At 40.0% G+C, this 22514-nt stretch overlaps 1 protein-coding gene and 1 pseudogene across 1 annotated transcript in view; one reads left to right on the top strand and one right to left on the bottom strand.

Moving 5' to 3' along the window:
• NDFIP1 (Nedd4 family interacting protein 1) overlaps positions 1–22514 on the bottom strand; it is a 57245-nt gene that overhangs the window by 16037 nt on the left and 18694 nt on the right. The window contains exons 2-3 of the mRNA XM_043589753.1: positions 8570–8657; positions 3682–3812 (exon numbers count right to left, since the gene is read on the bottom strand). Of these exons, the coding sequence (XP_043445688.1) occupies positions 3682–3812; positions 8570–8657 (219 nt within the window). The remainder of the gene's footprint in view (positions 1–3681; positions 3813–8569; positions 8658–22514) is intronic.
• LOC122496038 lies at positions 14062–19436 on the top strand (annotated as a pseudogene).

Raw genomic sequence — 22514 nt, 5'->3', positions numbered from 1 at the left:
AAGGAGGCTGGGAAATCCATAACAAGCTAGCATTCACCTGGGGAGGGTGTACTGGAGAAATGGAAAAGTAAGGGGCAGCTTCCATTTCAAAGTTAACACACTTCGTCTCCTGTCACAAATTTTTACAAGAGGATCACCTGGATGCTCGGTCGGTTAAGTGTCTAACTTTGGCTCAGGTCATGATCTCACAATTCATGGGTTTGAGCCCTGAATTGGGCTCTGTGCTGACAGCACTGGAACATGCTTGGAATTCTCCCTCTCCCTCTCTCTGCCCCTCGCTCAAAAAAAAGTGCTTTCTCTCTCAAAATAAACAAATTTGCTTGGAATTCTCCCTCTCCCTCTCTCTGCCCCTCGCTCAAAAAAAAGTGCTTTCTCTCTCAAAATAAACAAATTTGCTTGGAATTCTCCCTCTCCCTCTCTCTGCCCCTCGCTCAAAAAAAAGTGCTTTCTCTCTCAAAATAAACAAACTGTTAAAAAAAAAAAAAAAAAAAAGGAGGGGCACCTGTGTGGCTCAGCCGGTTAAGCATCTGACTTTGGCTCAGGTCATGATCTTGCTGTTTGTGAGTTCGAGTTCTGCATCAGGTGAGCGTGAGTCCTGCTTTGGGTGAGCTCAAGCCTTGCTTCAAGTAAACCCTGCTTCTCTCTCTCTGCCTCTCGATCACTTGCACCCTCTCTCTCTCTCAAAAGAGGGAGGGAGGGAGGGAGGAAGGAAGGAAGGAAGGAAGGAAGGAAGAAATTTTTACAAGACTGTGTTTGTTTTGTTTTTTTAAAATACTAAGTACCCAGTTTCTGACTTCATATTAGGAAAAATAAGGCCTTGCCTAATTAGAAACTAATTGGGTTTTTTTTTTTTTTTGCATAAATACTCAAAGATATACTACAGAAAGACAGGCAAGTAATTTCTAGTAATGCTGCAGGTGCCTTCTTTAAAAAAAAAAAAAAGTTTATTTATTTACTTTTGAGACAGAGCACATGCGCAAGCCGCAGAGGGGCAGATGGAGAGGGAAAGAGAATCTGCACTGTACGCGCAGAACCTGACTCAGGGCTCGAACTCATTGTGAGAACATGACCTGAGCCTAAATCAAGAGTTTGATGCTTAGCCAACTGAGCCACCCAGGTGCTCCTTGTAGGTGCCTTCTAACTGTTCTTCCTGTCCTTGGTATCTGTACTATCATTCCTCCTACAAATTGCTGCTGGGTTAATGTTTCTAAAACACCATACTTGTCTTATCATATCCCTGCTCAAAAACTTTCACAAAGATTCTTGTGACCCACACATAAGCCTACATGCCTCAACCTAGCATTCAAAACATTCTACAGCCTATAGTCTGGTCACAAACTCTTTGCTCAAGCAAAATCAAGTACTACATTCATAGACCCTTTCCCACACAGGCTAAATTCATGTCTGCTTTCTGGACTTTTCCTTTTGGAATGTTCTTATCCATCAAAACTCAGGATCCACTTCAAATCCCATTTCCCCCACAATCACATAGTAAAAAGTCACAGTTCTTCATGCTCACGGCACCTGTGCTGCTTAGATACTGGTATTTGGGGGCCTTTTCCCCAGCTGTCTTTAAGTTCTTGTATAGCAGGAGTACTGCCTTATTCAAAACTTTCTACCTATCCATTACAAAATACATAGCACATTGTAAAAAAAAAAAAAAAAAAAAAAAGTGGTCTATACATGTTTGCTAAATAACATTTAACAGGCTCCTAAATATGTATCCTTGTCAAATAAAAGTATTCTAAGGAGTTCTGTTATTAATCAGAGCTAATCTCCTGGTCTATTTCCATGGGACAGTTACCATATAATCTAAGGGAACTACAGAATACACATAGGACTTTAGAGTCTAGAATACCTGGGTGTGACTCTCACCTGTGCTACTTATTAGCTATTATGACTGCGCAAATTACTTAATTTCCCTGGGCTCAATTCTGTAAAATGGGGATAATATAATCTCCATCTTGCAAGGTTGTTGTGAGGACTGGAAACAATATACTAGAAACTGAGTACATGCCAAGCATGTCGCTGGCTTCCAGTATTATATGAAGACTGTTTTGTCCTTAGACAATAAGCTCCTTGAAGGTTGGTAGTTTCTCCCTGGAAACTATAAGAACTGAGCACACACTACCATATGGAATCAGCCTAGTCTAGGCTTATGAACTATTATTTCTATCAAGTAGTGGTTTTAGGAGCCTGACTCCTCATAGTAGGTATGGTCTGTCAACAGTCCTCTACCCTAAGGCCTGAACTTCTGGGGCCTATGCCACTGCACTGTCCCGGCTAAACCTCTGTTTTTGTTCTTATTGTTCACTCTAGTTTCCTCTCGGGATGAATGTGGAACCCTGACTACCCCTACTCTACATTTTCCCAATACTGGCCCAAGGCCCTACCTGCCATCAGCTTTAACCTGGATGAGTATTTATGAAATCACATCTAGTCACTTGCAGATGTGACATCAAGAACAAAGAGTGCCTTAAAATCTCCCACTGGCTTTCATCACACGCAACCTACAGGATCCGAATTCACTATGTCCTCACAGACACAGGAGTGGTCTGGACTGCTGGTGACATGAGATTCACCTAGACAATTGCTGGGGCCCTGTTATAAGTTTCATAAGTTTAATTCTATAAAGATGAACTTATTCTCTCCATAAATCTCCCTATCTACCTAACGCCAAAACATGAAATGTGTAGATCAAGGCAAAGTCAGTGTATTTCCTAAATCAGCCCCTGCTCTAAGACGTTTCAGTTAGGGCAGGAAAGTTGAGAAAATGGTGGTGGAAGTAGAGATACAGGGAAAATTTAAACTGGCCTGACTAATGATTTTTTTTTTGCTGATTTGTAACTTTTACCACATCACTTTCAGGAAGAGGTAGGAGTTTGTTATCCCAAAAGAAAATGTACTTGTTTTTTTAAAAAATAGTTGTACTTTCTCAAGAAACTAAAAATAGACCTACCCTATGATCCAGCAACTGCACTCCTAGGTATTTACCCAAAGGATACAAAAATACAAATTCAAAGGAGCACATGCACCCCAATGTTTATAGCAGCATTATCAACAATAGCCAACCTATGGACAGACCCCAAATGTCCACTGACTGATGAATGGCTAAAGATGTGGTATGTGTGCACGTGTGTGTATACACACATATACACACAATGGAATATTACTCAGCCATCAAAAAGAATGAAACCTTGCCATTTGCAGTGACATAGATGGAGCTAGAATGCATTATGCTAAGCAAAATAAGTCAATGAGAGAAAGACAAATACCTTATGATTTCACTCGTATGTGGAAGTTAAGAAACGAAAGAGATGAACATATGGAAGGGGGAGAAAAGAGGGAAACAAACTAGAAGAGACTCTTAATGACAGAGACCAAACTATGGGTTGACGGAGGGATGGGCTAGACAGGTGATGGGTACTAAGGACGGCACTTGGTGCGATGAGCACAGGGTGTTGTATGTTAGTGATGAATCACTGACTTGTACTCGTGAAACCAATACTGCATTCTATCTTAACTACAATTTAAACAATAAAAAATTAACTGTACGTTTATGAATTAGTACAATCATAAGCAATACATCAAAAGTGGGTAATGAAAAAAAAAAAAGTGGGTAATGAAGAGACCCTAATTCCCATAAAGCAGCCAGCAAGTAACATGGTAATTTGGACTTACTCTTCCAGGAACCAAGGGGATAGTAGCCTCAGCCTTTGTTCTCTCAGCTTCATCATAACTGGGCAGTGTTGTTGCCACATTGTAAGACGGAGGCTTTGGAAATCCAGACTCATCTTTGTAGTCAAAATATGCTGCAGAATAAAAAGGAAGTCATAATTAACTGACCATTAGCTAAACGCAGGAAAAAGATGATTTCTACTAACTCTGGAAAACAAAAACCAGCCATACTTCTAAGGGTACATACAGAATAATTGAACCAAACTGTTCATATAAGAATATAAGAGATTGAGAATGATTTTTAAATTCATCCACCTTTTAATTATTTAAGCAGATTCATTTAAATCACTTTGCCTTCCCTCCCAAATGCCGTGGAACACTTTTTTCAACTGTCACTTGATATGTTCACCAAAGGCACTCAGTATTAACAGTGGCATAAAGACAACATTTAAGCCAAAAATACATCACCTGTGTGTCTGTAAGGTGCACCATAGTTTCCTCCCAATTACAAAGAGGAAAACCAACTTAATAAAAAAGTTAAAATTCATTTCTCACGAGTTTATTCTGGCACTTTGATTCTTACCCATTAGTTTTACCAGGTACTGTTTTCTATGATGTGCCTAATCGGTTCAGGTAACTAATTCAGTTAAAGAGCCATCATTTATCTGAATTAAATCTTTCATTTCCTCTTTTTAATGTATCTTCATTCTCATTAACTTCTATGATAAGGAACTCAATATTTATTAGAAAAGATATATTTAAAAATCTATTAAATTTCTACACCATTTTTTTTAAAAAACAAACATTTTGAAAAAAGTCCTATAGTTCATCAAGATTAACATTTTTCTCTCTTCTTTTTCTTCTGGTTAATTGTAATTAACTTCCAATTTTACTGTAATATATTATTGAAATCATCAATCAATACAATTCACCTCATTAACAGAAAAAAGAAAAATTCTATTGTATTCACATGGACACAAAAAGCATTTTACACAATTCAACACCTACTGATAATAAAAACACTTAGCAAATTAGGAATAAAACTTCCTTAATTTGATCATAAGTCTCTACAAAATACCTAGAGTCAATATCATAATTAATTGCAAATTTTTAAAAGCTTTCTCCCCTAAGATTAGAATTAGACAAAAATGCCTACTGTCACTACTTCCTATCAAACATTACCTTAAAGATCCTACTAGTTCATATAATATGGCAAGAAAAGGAAATACAAGACAGAAGTATTAGAAGAAAAGAAATAACTATCCTTAATCATGGATGACATGATTATAGACCCAGAAAATTCAAGAGAACCTACAGACAGCCTATTAGAATTAATATATGAATTTAGCAAAGTCTCTGGATAGATATAAATCATCAATTGTATTTCCATATACCAGCAACAAACAGAAAGTAAAATTATATATGGACCATTTTTTACAACAACATGAGAAGTAAATCTAGTAATAAATATATAAGTACTCAATGTTGAAACCTATAAAATACTACCGAGAGAAATTAAAGAAGATCTTAATTACATGGAGAGATATATCATGTTTACAGACTGGAAGCAGTATTATAAAGATGTTAATGCTCTTCCAACTGATCCCAGATTCAGTGCAATTCTAACTAGAATTCTAGCAGAATTACTGTTTTCTTTTGTTACAGTTTATGGAAACTGACAAGCCTATTTAATTGTAAAATGTATATATATGCAAAAGGCCAAGAAAAACCAAAGCAATCTTGAAGCGCAGTTAAGTGTGAAGGACCTACATTACCAGATATCAAGATTATAAAGCTCTACAATTAAAATAGTAGGGGATGGGCACAAGGATAAATAAACAGACCAAAGAACAAAAAAAATGAGTCCAGGGGTGCCTGGGTGGCTCAGTCGGTTAAGCATTCAACTTCGGTTCAGGTCACGATCTCACGGTTCATGCGTGGGTTCAAGCTCTGTGTCGGGCTCCATGCTGACAGCTTGGAACCTGGACCCCACTTCGGATTCTGTGTCTCCCTCTCTCTGCCCCTCCCCTGCTCACTCTATGTCGCTCTCTCTCAAAAATAAATAAACATTAGAATACTGAGTCCAGAAAGAGATCCACACATAATATGGTCATCTGATTTACAACAAAGGTGACACTGTAAGGCAGGGAAGAAAGAATGGTCTTTTTAATAAATGGTGCTGTACCAACTGCTGATCCATACAGAAAAACAAAATCATCTTGACCACTATCTTACACTATACAGAAAAAAACAATATCAGATGGAATATAAATCTACATATGAAAATAAAATATTAAAGCTTTTAGAAGAAAATATAGGAAAATGTGTTATTGAAACTAAAGCTGCCACCTAACCCAATTTAAAGAACTTTTTTCCATGTCAAAATTATTATTTAAGATACATGCACACACATACATTATAATATATACATTAATGTAATACATACATATATAATTAATGTGATACATACATTATAAAACACTGCATAATCTTCTATCAAATTTCTTTTTATTTCTCAAGTCAAACTAAGTTATTACAAACAGAAATGTACAATTTAAATTAGCCTACTGCCATAGTAATTCTGAATACATGAATAAAACTGACACCTACCACCTTAAGTTGAAGAAAATTAACAACATGTGTATTTCCCTATTTCAAAATATTTTGTAATGGGATCCATCAATATACATACTCACATCATTTTAAGTTACCAAGAAAAGTTTAGTGACAATCTTTCAAGTTTATTTAATACATTCAGAACAACAACCAATATTTGTTAGACTGTTCAATTTATATATCACAAATTAAAATACGTAGAGTGTGCGAAATAATGACTTGTGCTCTTTTTTTTCCCTACCAACATGCATGTGTCATATTGTTTCTAATCACTTTCCTCATAAATGGAGTAACAGGTACACATAGCATTTATCTGAAAAAAAATTAGCAATGTTAATTTAACAACAAAGGGGGAAAAGGCCATTTAAACCATTTTAGAGGTTTCCTTTTTAAAAAAAAAGTCAAAATGGAAAACCCCAGTTCATACACAAAAAATTAATGTTCTTGAGTAACTTATGATCCCTAAAAAAGATTTCCCTGAAACTTCACTCATCTGAAACTCAAAGAGCTCAGTAGAGACTCAGGAAGTTAAAAGTTTGGGTGTTTATTTTATTTTATTTTTATGTATTACTTACGTATTTTATTTGTTTGTTTTAAAGGCTTCTGTGTAGTTAGACGAAATGCTATAAAATCCAAAGACTTTATTCACAAGAGTATTCTTCAGGCTCTATTCTAAAAGTAGTTTACCTCTACTTTATACCCAATCTCAAGAAGCTTTGTTTTTTGCTGTTGAGGGCCACAGCAAGATTAACAACAACAAAAGAGAAAGATTAAAGGGATTTCTGTAAGGACAGCTATGGGAAATACCATCTGACAGCTAAGGGAGAATCTGATTCTTGAATCAAAGTTCTACAAATGTCAATGAATAAAGGCATCACTATAGTATAGAACAGAATATCTTCCAGATAATGTGTCTGGTTGCAATCCCTAAATCATAAGAAAAAATGTAAACAAAGAATATGAGATATAAGTGAATAAGGGAGGGAAGTGTTTGAAAAAGATTTGTCTCAAAAAAGGTTCTAACTTTTTACAATTACAGAAAGTACAAACTCAGATATTCAGGAAAAAAATTACCTCTTAATAATTCTGGGTAGCTAAATATAAAAGACTTTTATCATTAAAAAAACAGGAACCAAATTTCTTATTAATGAGTTAAATTTTCAGTGGATGTATTTAATGGATAACTAGTACTTATAGTCTGGGTAGAAATGAGTAAATACGGCATGGCTTTGCAATTCTTTCCCAAGTCTTGGTGTTTTCATCTTAATTTGATTCAAGGAGACACCCTGCAATTCCTCAAAAACCGGAAGTTAGCATTGTTAGTTTTAGATGCTTATAAATAAAAGAATCTTAATACAAGGATACAGAGTTCAAAATTTGAAGCCAGAGTAGAGGGAAAAAACTTTCTGACCTGTGTTCTTCTTAATTAAACGGCAGCCTCAGGGCCCCAGAGACTACCAACCAGAGTAAGCCCTCATCAACTGACAATAGCTGCCCAAATACTGTATTGAAAAGGATTATGAGGCTCTTTGGGATAAATGCTGTCTTCAACTTGCCTACCTACCCTGGCAGTAGGATGGGTTCAATGGTGGCACCATGCATGATTTCATGCCACATTTCTCTCTTAGAGAAAATGAAGAGGTTCCATCAAAACTGGTCCATTTTCAGCAATTAAAGCAGAACTGCTTATCAGGAAGCTTTAAACTACCAAAAGTCCTCAACTGTTGAGATTTTCTTTCTTTTTCCCCATCCCTTCTATGTATGTATGTGAAAATTAAATAGATAATTCGGCGTAAAATGTGAAGACAAAAGATTATTCAAGGAGGGCTTGAACTATGAGGAATATTATGAAAGAACTGAGAGACTTTTAGTTTTGTTTTTTTTCTTTTAAATTAAGAATTTACTAGCACAAATCAATCAAATGTACTATGTTCCAGGTCGCAGGCACTAAAATCACAAAGAGCAAAACAATTAGTGAGGAAACTACAAAAAGAAAAAAAATCAGGTGATCACCTAGTTCCTGAATTTCTACTTCCTTTTTATGAAGGGCCTATTGGAATGAAACGGAATTCCATAAAAAAGACATACTGAGATGGGGTTTTAAGTGTTTTTCAGAAAAGTAACATGAGTTTTTTTCACTTCCGGCTACAAACTACAAACAACGTCAAAGACTTCTTAAGGAAAGCTGAAGCAAAGGCAAAGACAAACACACACTGGACAAGTCTCTGGCTAAGTGCATTTCATGAGTTCAAGAGTCACCTTGCGGGTTACCTACCTGCACTCTCTGCAGAGATGCTGCTGTAAGGTGGAGGAGCGTCACCTACAGCCTGTTCTGGCTCTCCAGGCTCTTCCTCATTCTGCAACTAAATAAAAATTCCACATTTTAATCCAAGTATAAAGCCAATTAGAGAAGAAACTGAAAACTGGAATGGCCTTTCTGGAATAGCTTTCTGGAAAGCTATCTGGCAATGTGTTTCAAAAATCTTAAAACGTACAAATCCTTTACAAAGTATTCTACTCTCAGGAGCCTGGGTGGCTCAGTCAGTTGAGCCTCCCACTTCAGTTCAGGTCATGATCTCACTCACGGCTTGTGAGCTCGAGCCGCGCATCAAGCTCTGTGTTGTCAGCTCAGAGCCTGGAGCCTGCTTTGGATTCTTTGTCTCCCTCTCTCTCTCTGCCCCTCCCCCACTCGTGCTCTTTCTTGCTCTCTCACTGAAAAAAATTTTAAAAATATATATATTTTTTAAAGCAAGAAACAAAGTACTCTACTCTCAGGAATTTATCCTAAGGAAATAAAGGGGCAAAAGGGTAGATATTAATGTTACTGCAGCAAAATATAGAAACAACCTAAATTCCAATCATGGGGGACTTTTAAATAAATTATAGGTCATCTCACAAAGGATTACTAAGCACCCATAAAAATAAAATGTGATGGCTTGAATGGGTATTTATGCTGTACATGAAAAAAAGCAAAATTTACCAAATAGCAGGCAAAACATAATTTGCTTTTGAAAGACAGTTAAGTGAAGACAAGAAAGTTAGAATGATAGACATCTACAGTTTACAATGTTTACCTCTAGCTGATACAATCATAAGGGAATTTTTCCTTTTTCTTGTTTATATGTATACTGAATTTTTGGTAATGAACATTTACCACTCATGTAATTTTTTAAGTTAGAAAAACAATCCAATCATCATCTGTTGAAACAAAGCTAAATCATACCAAACCAAGGTTTACCATTATATTCGGTCTGCACATAGAAATTAAATCTTAAGTAATTAAGACCTTTACGAAAACATTAAATTCTACATAATTCTACAAATAACCTCTGTCAGTAAATCTCCCTCTTCCCTATCTCAGAGACTTTCTCGGTCAAATCTACAACCCCAGTTACTCCAAATAACTCACAATGAAAAGGGTGTCTTCCTGTCATTGCCAGTCTGGACGATCTACTCAAACTCATCTTCATAGAACAAAGACATTAGATTTAATTCTTATAGTGTGACAATAAACTACAGCTCATTTAAAAAAGATGAACTGGCTGAGAATGGGAGTCCATCTGTAAAGTAATAACCGTATTTATCGATGTAACTGACTCAGGGGTCTGGGTCCTGCTGTGGGCCATCATGATACAGGGAACCAACTGAGCCACTCCCAAAACACATACCCTTCTAAACCAACTGCTACAAAAAACTCTACGTTGAATTCAGACAGGAAAACAGAGAGCCTGACTGGTGGTAACATGAAGCAGAGCTCCTGAATTCCTTAAATTTTAACTAACCATCTCAGTCTCCAATCCCTATGCCATTCAAAATCAGAAGCCAACAAAAAACTTCTGATTAATACTGCAATGTATTCAGGAGTGCCTGGGTGGCTCAGTTGGTTAAGCGTCCAACTGTTTGTTTCAACTCAGGTCACAATCTTGAGTTTCATGGGGTCGAGCCCCACATCAGGCTCCAAGCTGACAGTGAGGAGCCTGCTTGGGATTCTCTCTCTCTCTCTCTCTCTCTCTCTCTCTGTCCCTCCCCACTTGCTCTGTCTCTCTCAAAATGAATAAATAAAAACTTTTTTAAACATATTGCAATGTATTCAATTTCAGAAGAATTCTGGTGCCAAATTATCAACATCTACCATCTAGGCACATTTTTTTTGAACCCTAGTACTCTAACGTTAAACTTAAGGCCCTCCCCAAAAAACTGTATGGTAATGTAAGATGAATTTTCCTTTTAAGGAAAGCATATAGGGCAAAATAGCTATAGTAAAGCCACATGATCCTAGGACCTCCCCACCCCCCATCAGTAAATTATTTAAATAGAGTTACTGGGAGCACCTGGGTGGCTCAGGCAGTTAAGTGTCTGACTCTTAATTTCAGCTCAGGTCATGATCTCAAGGTTTGTGGAATGCAGTCCTGCATCAGGCTCCCTGGTGACAGCACAGAGCCTGCTTGGGATTCTCTCTCTCTCCCTCTCTCTCTCACTTTTTTGTTAAGCTTATTTATTTACTTGAGAGAGAGAGAGACCAGGGAAGGAGCAGAGAGAGAGAGAGACAGAGACAGAGACAGAGACAGAGAATCTGAAGCAGGCTCCATGATGTCAGTGCAGAGCCTGATGTGGGAATGGAACCCATTAATCTTGGGATCATGACCTGAGCCAAAGTCAGTCTGAGCCACCCAGGCACCCCTGGAATTCTCTCTCCCTCTCCTTCTGCTCCTCCCCTGCTCAAGCTCTCTCTCTCACACACAAATTTAAAAAAAAAAAAAGAAAAAGAAAAAAAAATGACACTGAGACACTATTTTTTAAGAACACATAAATTGAGTTCCTGGGGCCAAGGTTCACTTGCAATACTTTTTTTTTTTTAATGATTTATGTTTTTGAGGGAGAGAGAGAGAAATCATGCACACAAGTGGGGAAAGGGCAGAGGGAGAGGGGGACAGAAGATCCAAACCAGGCTCCACGCTGACAGCAGCGAGCCCGACATGGGGCTCAAACTCATGAACTGCAAGATCATGATCTGAGCCGAAATCAGAGGCTCAACCCACTAAGCCACCCAGGTGCCTCCACTTGCAATACTTTTAACATTATATGAATCTCTAGATAGGGTATTCTCAGCCTACTCCCGCATAACCACTTTTGTGCCCTGAAAATGTCACAAAAGAGTCAGCAGCAAAGAGAGGCAAATATGGACTTTGCAAGAATGATGCCTTAATATACTGCAGCCAGTAATGTTCTTTATTTAAACTTAGCTTGGTATTTTTGACCCGCTTTATATTTCCTGAGCTGGGTCATATAATCATGTTGTCTCTGCATAATTTAGGGTTTAGAAAAGAAGCATGACAATTCTGAGAAATACAGAAGTCCAAAGAATAAAGAGATCTTACATGCCAATATCTACAAGATAGGCTGCCTGTCTCCTAGCAACCTGGAAATGTGGAATTTGATCATCCCACACCAGGGGAAGAGATAACAGAGCAAAGAAATTCCAACGGTCTCAGAAACCCCCAATTTCTCTTTGGTGAGGATAAAAAAACCAATCATTTCCAAGTAAAGTTTTTTGCTCCATTAAAATTCACCACTTTCGGGGCTCCTGGGTGGCTCAGTTGGTTGGGCATCCAACTTCAACTCAGGTCATGATCTCACGGTCCATGAGTTTGAGCCCCACATTGGGCTCTGTGCTGACAGCTCAGAGCCTGGATGGAGCCTGCCTCAGATTCTGTGTCTCTTCGGTCTCTCTATGCCCCTCCTCCATTAGGGTTGTCTCTCTCTCTCTCTCTCAAAAATAAACATTAGAAAATATTTTTAATTAAAAAAATTCATCACTTTAGAATCATGTACTAATACTATTTCCAACCAAAAACAAAAATGACAAAAAACACCCACTATGACTATGGAGGCTCCACACTCTGGGATGAACCCAGGACCTCACTGTTTAGGCTTCCCAACACTGACTTATTTTCTATGTGCTGGTCTTAAGTTTAGGCTCCATCAAGAAATGTGTTTAAAATAAAATACTACTGGGTGGAAAAAAAGAGAGGTAACCACCTGCAAGAAGTATTTAGTGACCACCATCTGTGTGAAGAATAACTTGGTAAACAACAGAATCTCTAAGTATGTATGTTTTTACACTTTGGGGGATATCTATGGCCATTAATGTGGCTCTGCCAACAAACAAATCAGGGCTGGGATGCACACCAGAACTGTAGCGGGGCATATCTATAAGGCTATCAAGTTGGTTACTTGGTTCCAAAATGTGTTTTCAACGTTCCTCTTTTCTGTCCCTGGGAATCTTTCCTGCGCAGCCATCCCTGCAACATCCCTGAGGCTCAGGGATCTTCAGGCTCTCTCCTGAGACCCTCTGAGAGAATAAGCGTCATAGTCACTTTGGGCCTAGAGTTGGAAAGATGCCCAGTCTCTTTTATGAACAAGGTCAGTGGGAACCTAAGCCCAACCTGTCACAGAATCCTGGTTGTAGGGGATACAGACAGGCACGCAGGTTTGGAAAGCAGTGGCACCTTTGGCTCTCTCCCTACTATGCTATTCCGTGTGGTGGGTAGGGGGATCCTCCGATTGTGTGTCTATGACAGATAATAAATACCTGTTGGGACTGATTCTTTTCTTGACAATTCTGATCAATTTCACTTATCTCTAAATAAGATTTAAATGGCATTTTTTTTTTCCAAATAGAATTATACAATTACCTATGCATGCCATATAAAGTACTGAGTTTAGTACAAAACTACCTAAAACCACCCAGGTCTCCAGCCCTGAGAGAGGAATAATCCAATCATCTGAAAATCCAGTGGCCTTTCTCTTTCCACCGCCCCTCATCCGCTCCATTGTGCCCTGGCTCCCACTTTCCTTATTACCCATGTTCCACTGCATACTCTAAGCAGACTCTGTCATGGGTCCCTAAAAGGACCCTAAAACTGTTCTACGTTCCCACTTTGCATATCACAATTTGCTGTGGTACCTCTTGGCCTTGATCACTTTCTATTTTTTTAATATGTACCTACAAATAGATGCTACTAATGTTGTGTCCTCCAGATTCAGCCAGTGAAATACAGCACATCTAACATAAAGGCTGTGATGACTCCTTACTACGTTCCACTGTGTCCTATCTATACTGTTGCTATGAGAAAGAAATACATGGTATTTTACCTAAACAACAGTTTAAGGAATCTCCCATACAGAAATCATACACAGCTGTAGTTCTAAGAGAAGCAAACTTGAATTTAACAAGTTTTTTTATTAATGTTTTTAAAAAAAATTTTTTTTAATGTTTATTTTTACTTTTGAGAGAGAGAGACAGATAGCACACACGAGTGGGGAAGGGGCAGAGAGACAGGCAGACACAGAATCTGAAGCAGGCTCCAGGCTCCGAGCTGTCAGCACAGAGCCCTATGTGGGGCTCAAACCCACAAACTGTGAGATCATGACCTGAGCCAAACTTGGATGCTCGACCAACTGAGCCACCCAGGCGTTCCAATGTTTATTTATTTTTGAGGGAGAGACAGAGTGCTAGCAGGGGAGGGACAGAGAGAGGAGGAGACACAGAATCTGAAAAGAGGCTCCAGGCGCCAAGCTGTTAGCACAGCTGGACACGCAGCTGGAACTCATGAGCAGTGAGATCATGACCTGAGCTGAAGTCGGAGGCTAACCAACTGAGCCACTAAGGTGCCCCTCTCTTATTTTAATGGGTAAAGTTGTTCCAACAGTTCACAGATCGGGGCACTCATTTATTCATTTGATGAGTTCCACTGTGTGCCAGACATGAGGAATATAGTGGGAAACAAGGCAGATGCAATGAGGACCTCCTCGAGCTCACATTCTAGTGAGGAAACCCAGCATAAAAGGGACTCCAGTGAAGTGAGTGTTGCAGTGAAGTCCAGGGTACCATGGGAGTTAGATGATAGGGACCTATGGGGCCTAAGAGACAGGAAGACTTCCTGGAAGTGGAATTTATATTCCTAATGAGTAGGGAAAAGAAGATACTTTAAAGACACTTACACCCTGCAGGTTTAAATTCTTATTGAGTTCACACCCCAACAAAAAGGCCTCATCACTCCTCTCCCCTGAGTCGTTCTAAAGATGGTCTTCCATTGAAAAATGAGCTGGGGTTATTTATTTATTGTGGGGGGGGGGGAGGTAGAGAGAGAGAGAGCGAGAGAGAGAGCGAGAGAGAATCCAAAGCAGTGGAGCCCAAGACGGGGCTTGATCTCACGAACAGTGAGATCATGACCTGAGCTGAAATCAAGAGTCTGATGCTTAACTGACTGAGCCACCCAAGCAACCTGAAATGAGCTGTTTTTAAGCAACAGCAGAGTCAGAGCTATGATTAGGCCTAAGTAAGGGGCAACATTCACAAATGTACTGGATGGCAGTACCTAAAGGCACTTAAACATCATTCTTCAGGGGGGTGCCTTGGTGGGTCAGTTGGTTAAGCATCCGACTTCAGATCAAGTCATGATCTCACGCTTGTGAGTTCAGGACCCACATCGGGCTTTGTGCTGACAGCTCAGAGCCTGGAGCCTGCTTTGAATTCTGTATCTCCCTCTTTCTCTGCCCATTTCCCACTCATGCTCTGTCTCTCTCTCTCTCTCTCAAAAATAAACATTAAAAAAAAAAAAACTTTTTTAAAAAGTCATTCTTGGTTTCTATTTACTATGGATGGAAAAACAAAAAACCCTACCAACGACCCAAAAAGCCTTAAACATGACAAAATGTACCAAAATATACCTCATAATTCACACAAACACAACAAGCATGTGGAAAATAATGCTGAACTAGCCAAGAAACCCATAATGTTACAAGTATTCGCACCACTCATTTTTTTTCTCTTGGTTGGGTCCTATTTAAACAGCATGAAAATTCCTTTATGTTTTAAATCCCTTTTTTAGTTATTAACAGTAAGTCTCAGAAAACCCTGGATCAATGCCTAAACTCTAGCTTTAAATGTTACTTACTATTTCTAATTTTAGAGCTAAATCCTAAATCTTTTACCTTATAATGCAATTTTTAAACCTCTCATTACCAGCCCACTACTTCTGCATACTCTAAATCCTACCAGATGAGACAGTATAATTAACAGAAAATAAATAAGCACATTTCTTTAGGTAAACAACTGAGTATGCATTTTACTCTGTTATTCAGAAATAGCCAAAGTTTGTGGGGTGCCTGGGTTCCTCAGTCGGTTGAGTGCCCAACTTCAGCTCAGGTCATGATCTCGAGGTTCGTGGGTTCAGGCCCTGTGTTGGGCTGTCTGCTGTCAGCACAGAGCCAGCTTCAGAGGCTCTGTCCCCCACTCTTTCTGCCCCTCCCCTATTGCTTCTTTCTCTCATTCTTTCTCTCTTTCTCTGTCTCAAAAATAAATAAACTTAAAAAAAAAATAAATAGCCAAAGTTTGTGAGGACTAGGAATTTTCTACTGTACATAGTCTTAGATTTTTAATTGTATACTGACTAAAACTTTATTGTTCTAACATCAACAAACTCTTTATATTCAAGAACAATTCCCTATTATATTGCTAGTAATTAGGGGATGACATTTAAAATAAGGTAAATACTTCTGATAAGGAGAAACCTGCCAATAAAAAAATCCAATTTAAAAACTAGCACAGAGGCACCTGGGTGGCTCACTTGGTAGAACATGCAACTCTTGATCTTGGGGTCATGAATTTGAGTCTCATGTTGGGTGTAGAGATTACTTTAAAATAATAAACAAGTAGGCAAAGACTTTAAAATTTATTTTTAAGTTTATTTATTGATTTTGAGAGAGACAGAAAGTGCATGCGAGTGAGGGAGGGTCAGAGGGGGAGGGAGAGAGAGAGAGAGAGAGAGAGAGAGAGAGAGAGAGAATCCCAAGCAGGCTACGTACCACTAGTGCAAAGGCCAACGCAGGACTTTAACTCCTGAACCATGAGATCATGACCTGAGATGAACAGGACACTTAACGAACTGAGCCACCCAGGTGCCCCAGGCAAAGACTTGTAATACACATTTCTCCAAATTTGTGATACACAAATGATCAGTGTACACAAGATGCTGAACATCATTAGTCATCACAGAAATGCAAAATCATACCAAGAGATACTACTTCTAACCCACTAGTATGGCCATAAAAAAATAAAAAAGGAAAGTAACAAGTGTTGTTGAGTACGTAGAGAAATTGGAACCCTCACACACTGCCAATAGGAATGTAAAACGGTACAACTGTGGAAAAGTTTGGCAGTTCCTCCAAAAAAGGTTAAACAGAGTTATAAAAAGATCCAGCAATTCCACTCCTAAGTATATGCCCAAGAGAACCAAGAGCACAGTTTCACAGAAAAACTTGTACATGAATATTCATGGCAGGATTACTTACAATAACCAAAATGCTCATCAACTGATGAACGGATAAACAAAACAGGGTATATCCCCCTTCCAAAAAAGTACTGATGATGAGGGAAACAAAAGCAAGACAGATGTAGCTTAAATTAAATCTCCTTACAGCTTGCAGCCCACTGACAGACACCTGACACGTGCAGAGCGTGACCTTCCTCAAGGAACTCATGGCTCCCTTAGTGCCTTAATGTTTTTTATTAAAAACTAAAAGTAATTTTATCTTTTTTAATGTTTATTTTTATTTTTGAGACAGAGAGAGACAGAGCATGAACGGGGGAGGGGCAGAGAGAGAGGGAGACACAGAATCGGAAGCAGGCTCCAGGCTCTGAGCCATCAGCCCAGAGCCCGATGCGGGGCTCGAACTCACAGACTGCGAGATCGTGACCTGAGCTGAAGTCGGACGCTTACCGACTGAGCCACCCAGGTGCCCCTAAAAGTAATTTTATCTTAACAGCAGCTAGCCCCTCAAGTTCTTAAAAGTCCTGCTTCCAAAATTCCTTAGAAACCTACTTTATCTCTACCCATCTTCCTCCACAAACTTAAAAATATATATAATCACTCACTCCTCACAATTCCAGGGCAGCTCTTTCTGCCCCCAGGTCCTGTCCCCCTACTATAATAAAATCACCTTTTTGCACCAAAAAAAAAGAAAGGTCTCGAGAATTCTTTCTTAGCCGTTTGCTCACAAACCCCACTTCATAATTTCATCATTGATACATGCCAGAATGCTGAGGAATCTTGAAAACAATATGCTAAGTGAAAGAAACCACTCACAAAAGACCACATATTTTATGATTCCCTTTATATAAAATGTCCAGAAACAGCAAATCCAAGAGAGACAAAGATTAGTAGTTGCCAGGGGCTAGGGAAGGGAAGAAGGGGGAGTAAGCTAACAGAAACTGCCAGGTTTCTTTTTGGGTGATAAAAATGTTCTGCAGTTAGATAGTGATAATGGTTTCAAACCTTGTGAATATAGTCAACATCCATGAACTGTATACTTTAAAAAGGTGAATTTTGTGGTATGTGAATTACATCTCAAAATAAAGTATTCTCTAATTTTGAAAAGGCAAACTTATATAATGTAAATTTTGTTTAAAACAAAACTGAAGGGGCACCTGGGTGGCTCAGTCGGTTGGGCATATGACTTTGGCTTCGGTTGTGATCTCACAGTTTGTGAGTTGGATCCCCACATGGGTCTCTGTTGTCAGCACAGAGCCGGCTTTGGATTCTATGTCCCCCTCTCTCTCTGTACCTCGCCTGCTTGTGCTCTCTCAAAAATAAATAAACATTAAAAAAAAAACTCTTTAAAAAAATGAAACAAAACTGAAGAGCACTCTGCACACCCACTGGTCTGCTCTTGTGCCGGTCCTTCTGCCCACACTGCCACCAATACTCCCGCCAAGAGGGAGATCTTGCACTTTGCAGACAGGCCAGGGCAGCAACCACATCTGCACCAAGTTCTGGAAGGTGATCAGCAACGAGCCTGGCACGGACCTTACCGGCACTTACCACAGCCACCTCGACCTGCAGCTGGAGCAAATTTACATGTATTACAAAGAGGCCACAGGTGGCAAGTACGTGCCCTGCACTACGCTCACTGACCTGGGAGCCAGGTACCACGGACTGCGTGTGCTCCAGGCCCTCCTGGCAAATCTTTAGGCCAGATAACTCCATCTTAGGTCAGAGTGGTGCTGAGAACAACTGGGTCCAGGGCCCTACATGCATTGTGCAGAGCTGGCCGACTGGGTGCTGGATGTTGTGAGGAAGGAGCTGAGAGCTGTGACTGCCTGCAGTGCTTCCAGCTGACCCACTCCCTGGGTGGGGGAGGGGGGAACCGGGTCTGGGATGGGTACCCTCCTCATCAGCAAGATACGGGAGGAGTGTCCCGAAAGGATCACGAACACATTCAGCGTGGTGTCCTCAGTCAAGGTGTTGGACAGATGGCAGAACCCTACAATGCCACCCTCTGGGTCCACCCGGCTGGTAGAAAACACAGATGAAACTTACTGCACCGATAACGAGGCCTTGCTTCTGCTTCTGTGACATCTGCTTCAGAACCCTAAAACTGACCACACCCACCTACAGAGACCTCAACCACCTGGTGTCAACCACCATGGGTGGGGGGGTCACCACCTGCCTGCACTTTCCTGGCCAGCTCAGTGCTGACTCCACACACTGGCTGTCAACATGGTGCCCTTCCCCCACCTGTACTTCTTCAGTGCAGTGGGACTTTGCCTCACTGACCATCCAAGGCAGCCACAGTACTGGGCCCTGATGGTGCCAGACCTCACTCGGCAGCCGTTTGATGCCAAGAACATGATGACCACCTGGGACCTCCTCCACAGCCACTACCTGACTGTGACCCTAGTGTTGAAGGGCCACATGTCCATAAAGGAAGGTGGGTGAACATACACTTAACGTCCAAAACAAGAACAGCAACTACTTTGTGGAGTGGGATCTCCAATAATATAAAATCAGCTGTGCCACCCCACCCTGGCGGGGGAGGGGGGTGCTAAAAATGTCTGCCACCTTCATCAGCAATAGCACGTCCATTGAGGAGCTGTTCACATGTATCTCAGAGCAGTTCACAGCCTTGTTCTGGCATAAGCCCTTCCCACACTGGTAAACAGGTAAAGGTTTGGATGAGATGGACTTTACCAAGCAGAGAGCACCATGAGTGACCTGGTGTCTGAGTACCAGGACAGCACAGTCAAGGAGGAAGGTGAGTTTGAAGAGGAGGCAGAGGAAGAGGTGGCCCAGAGCTGATACCCAATAAAACATGGACGCTGTGAGAACTCTGTATTCACTCGTAACCAGTTCTCTGAAAGCTACGTCTCTGTGTGTAGCCATGTCTCTTGCTCTTTTTCCTGCTGTGATCTCATATGCTGTACAGACACCACCATTAAAGCATTTTCATAGTGGGGGGGGGGGGGCTGAAAATTAACTGCTCCAAATCATCATTCTCTTACTAAATCAATGTCTATGCTCATAAATGGGAGAGAATGGTCCTGGTCCCATCAGTATCCTCAGATCTCAACATGGAACATGTACTTGTGAACAGACAAAAATAAAGAAAAGTAACACAGTAAATTACAAACTAATTGTAGTAAAAAAAAAAAAATTTCTTAATGTTCTCCCCTCCTGATAAGAAAAATATTAGGGGGCGCCTGGATGGCGCAGTCGGTTAAGCGTCCGACTTTAGCCAGGTCACGATCTCGCGGTCCGTGAATTCGAGCCCCGCGTCGGGCTCTGGGCTGATGGCTCAGAGCCTGGAGCCTGTTTCCGATTCTGTGTCTCCCTCTCTCTCTGCCCCTCCCCCGTTCATGCTCTGTCTCTCTCTGTCCCAAAAATAAATAAACGTTGAAAAAAAAAATTAAAAAAAAAAGAAAAAGAAAAAAAAAAAGAAAAATATTAGGATCAAGAAATCACATCGGTTTGGGATGGCTGGCTGGCTCAGTCAGTAGAGGATGCAATTCTTGACCTCAGGGTCATGAGTTCAAGCCCCACATTGCGTGTAGAAATTACTTAAAAATAAAATCTTTAAAAAAAAACCCAAAAGAGTTTGGCTAACAACCTATTTTAAGAGCTGAGAATGGATAGCATTAATTTATTTTTTTCTACTTCAAAAGTTTCCCCAAAGATAATTTTAAAAATAAACCACCAGAATTAGATTATCCCCAATACTATGTCTCATGTCAGAAGGAAAAAATAAATGCAAATCTTCTTAATACCATAATAAAAACACAATTAAAAGTCAAAATTCACCAAAGCAAAAGAAGAGTAATCAGAATAATGCCTTAAAAAGTCAATGCAATAATAGAGGAAAAGAAAACTAATACCACAGTAAATCCCCTTAGAAAGGCCATCAGTTCATAATGCTTTTCACTTAAAGATTTTTGTGATGGGGATGCCTGGGTGGCTCAGTCATTTAAGCATACAAATTTTGGTTTCAGCTCAGGTCACAATCTCACAGTTCATGAGTTCAAGCCCCACATCAGGCTCTGTGCTGACAGTGTGGAGACTGCTGAGATTCTTCTCCCCTCTCTCTTTACTCCTTCCCCGTTCATGATCTCTCTCTCTCTCTCTCTCTCTCTCTCTCTCTCTCTCTCTGTCTCTCAAAAATAAATAAATAGGGCGCATGGGTAGCTCAGTCATTAAGCATCTGGCTTCAGCTCAAGTCCTGATCTCGTGGTTCATGAATTGGAGTCTCACATTGGGTTCTGTGCTGATAGCTCAGAGCCTGGAGCCTGCTTCATATTCTCTCTCTCTCTCTCTCTCTCTCTCTCTCTCTCTCTCTCTCTCTCAAATAATAAAAACATTTAGAAAACTTAAAAATAAATAAACATTAAAAAAATAAAGATTTCTGTGATGATCACTATTACATATATAAATACAACTGATGAATAAAATTTGGATTGGAAGGAGAGAAAATACTTTCTGTATTTATGCTAGTCCTTAGAAATGAGAGCAAATATTATGAACTAGAATATAACAACTTGTGCTTTCTTCTTTCTTCACCTGATATGCAAGTAACAAGGAATACCATCCAGAGAGATAAGAGGAAGGCAAGACAGTAGCCACTCACCTCCAACTTCAACCTTCCTAAGAAGCCAAGGTGCTAGGAGAAATCACTCTTCAGGACATCTGGGGGGCTCAGCTGGTTAAGTGTCTGACTCATGGTTCTTGAACTGAGTTCTGCCCCACTTTCGGCTCTATGCTGACAGCACAGAGCCTGCTTAGGATTCTCTCTCTCCCTCTCCCTCCGCCCCTCCCCTGCTCAAGCTCTCTCCCTCCCTCCCTCTCTCTCTTTCAAAAAAAAAAATAATAATAATAATAAACCTAAAAAAAAGAAATCACTCCTCATCCACAGAGAGACTAAATTAGCCAACTATGGCTATGATAGTAGCACTGTGAGATTTTTGGGTGGGACTAGAAAATTGTGATCAACCTGCCAACCTCTGGGATCCATGTCTTATGCTCAAGTATTTCCAACACTGATAGCATCACCAAGACAGCATCTAGTAAATGGTGCCTGGTGTTTTCTGGCACTTAACTTCAACAAAATCTGTAGCCAAGAGCCTTCCAAGTTAATGATAAGCCCCACCCTCCCCATGCTTCATGATTTTATAAAGACTGGGGAAACAAGGAGGGACAACCATGCAACATTTTCAAATACGTCTCTGTGCCTCTTTTAAGAAGTAGCAACCAAACTATTTACTAACAATGTGTCCTCCACAACATCCTGAGTCCTACCTCTTCTCCATTTCTTACTTCCTTAGAAAACTCAGGCTTCAGAGCTCTAGGGCCTACTTGGAAAAGTAATTAAAATTCCTGGCAAAGGTAAGTTGAAATGGACAGTAAGCACTTGGCTTAGTCCCCTTGCTTTTGACAGGATGATAGAAACCATTCATCTTTTGTTTACAGAATAATAAATGTAAAAATAGTAGCTAGACCAGACTCACTTTTAAATAATTTATATCAGGGGCGCCTGGGTGGCGCAGTCGGTTAAGCGTCCGGCTTCAGCCAGGTCACGATCTCGCGGTCGGCGAGTTCGAGCCCCGCGTCGGGCTCTGGGCTGATGGCTCAGAGCCTGGAGCCTGTTTCCGATTCTGTGTCTCCCTCTCTCTCTGCCCCTCCCCCATTCATGCTCTGTCTCTCTCTGTCCCAAAAATAAATAAACGTTGGAAAAAAAAAAATTTAAATAATTTATATCAAATCTAGTCCATAATTTCATTGCAAAAGTGGTGAATACTGCTCATGCTTTTATTTTTAAACCCGTATGTTGTATTTAAGATATGTGACAGCTCTAAAATACCAACATGGAAGCAAAAATGAACTCCTAAT

The sequence above is a fragment of the Prionailurus bengalensis genome, chromosome A1, assembly GCF_016509475.1.
Source record: "Prionailurus bengalensis isolate Pbe53 chromosome A1, Fcat_Pben_1.1_paternal_pri, whole genome shotgun sequence".
NCBI classification, from domain to species: Eukaryota; Metazoa; Chordata; class Mammalia; order Carnivora; family Felidae; genus Prionailurus; species Prionailurus bengalensis.
The sequence above is the reverse complement of the archived record's forward strand: the minus strand, read 5'-3'. Positions and strand labels throughout refer to the sequence as shown.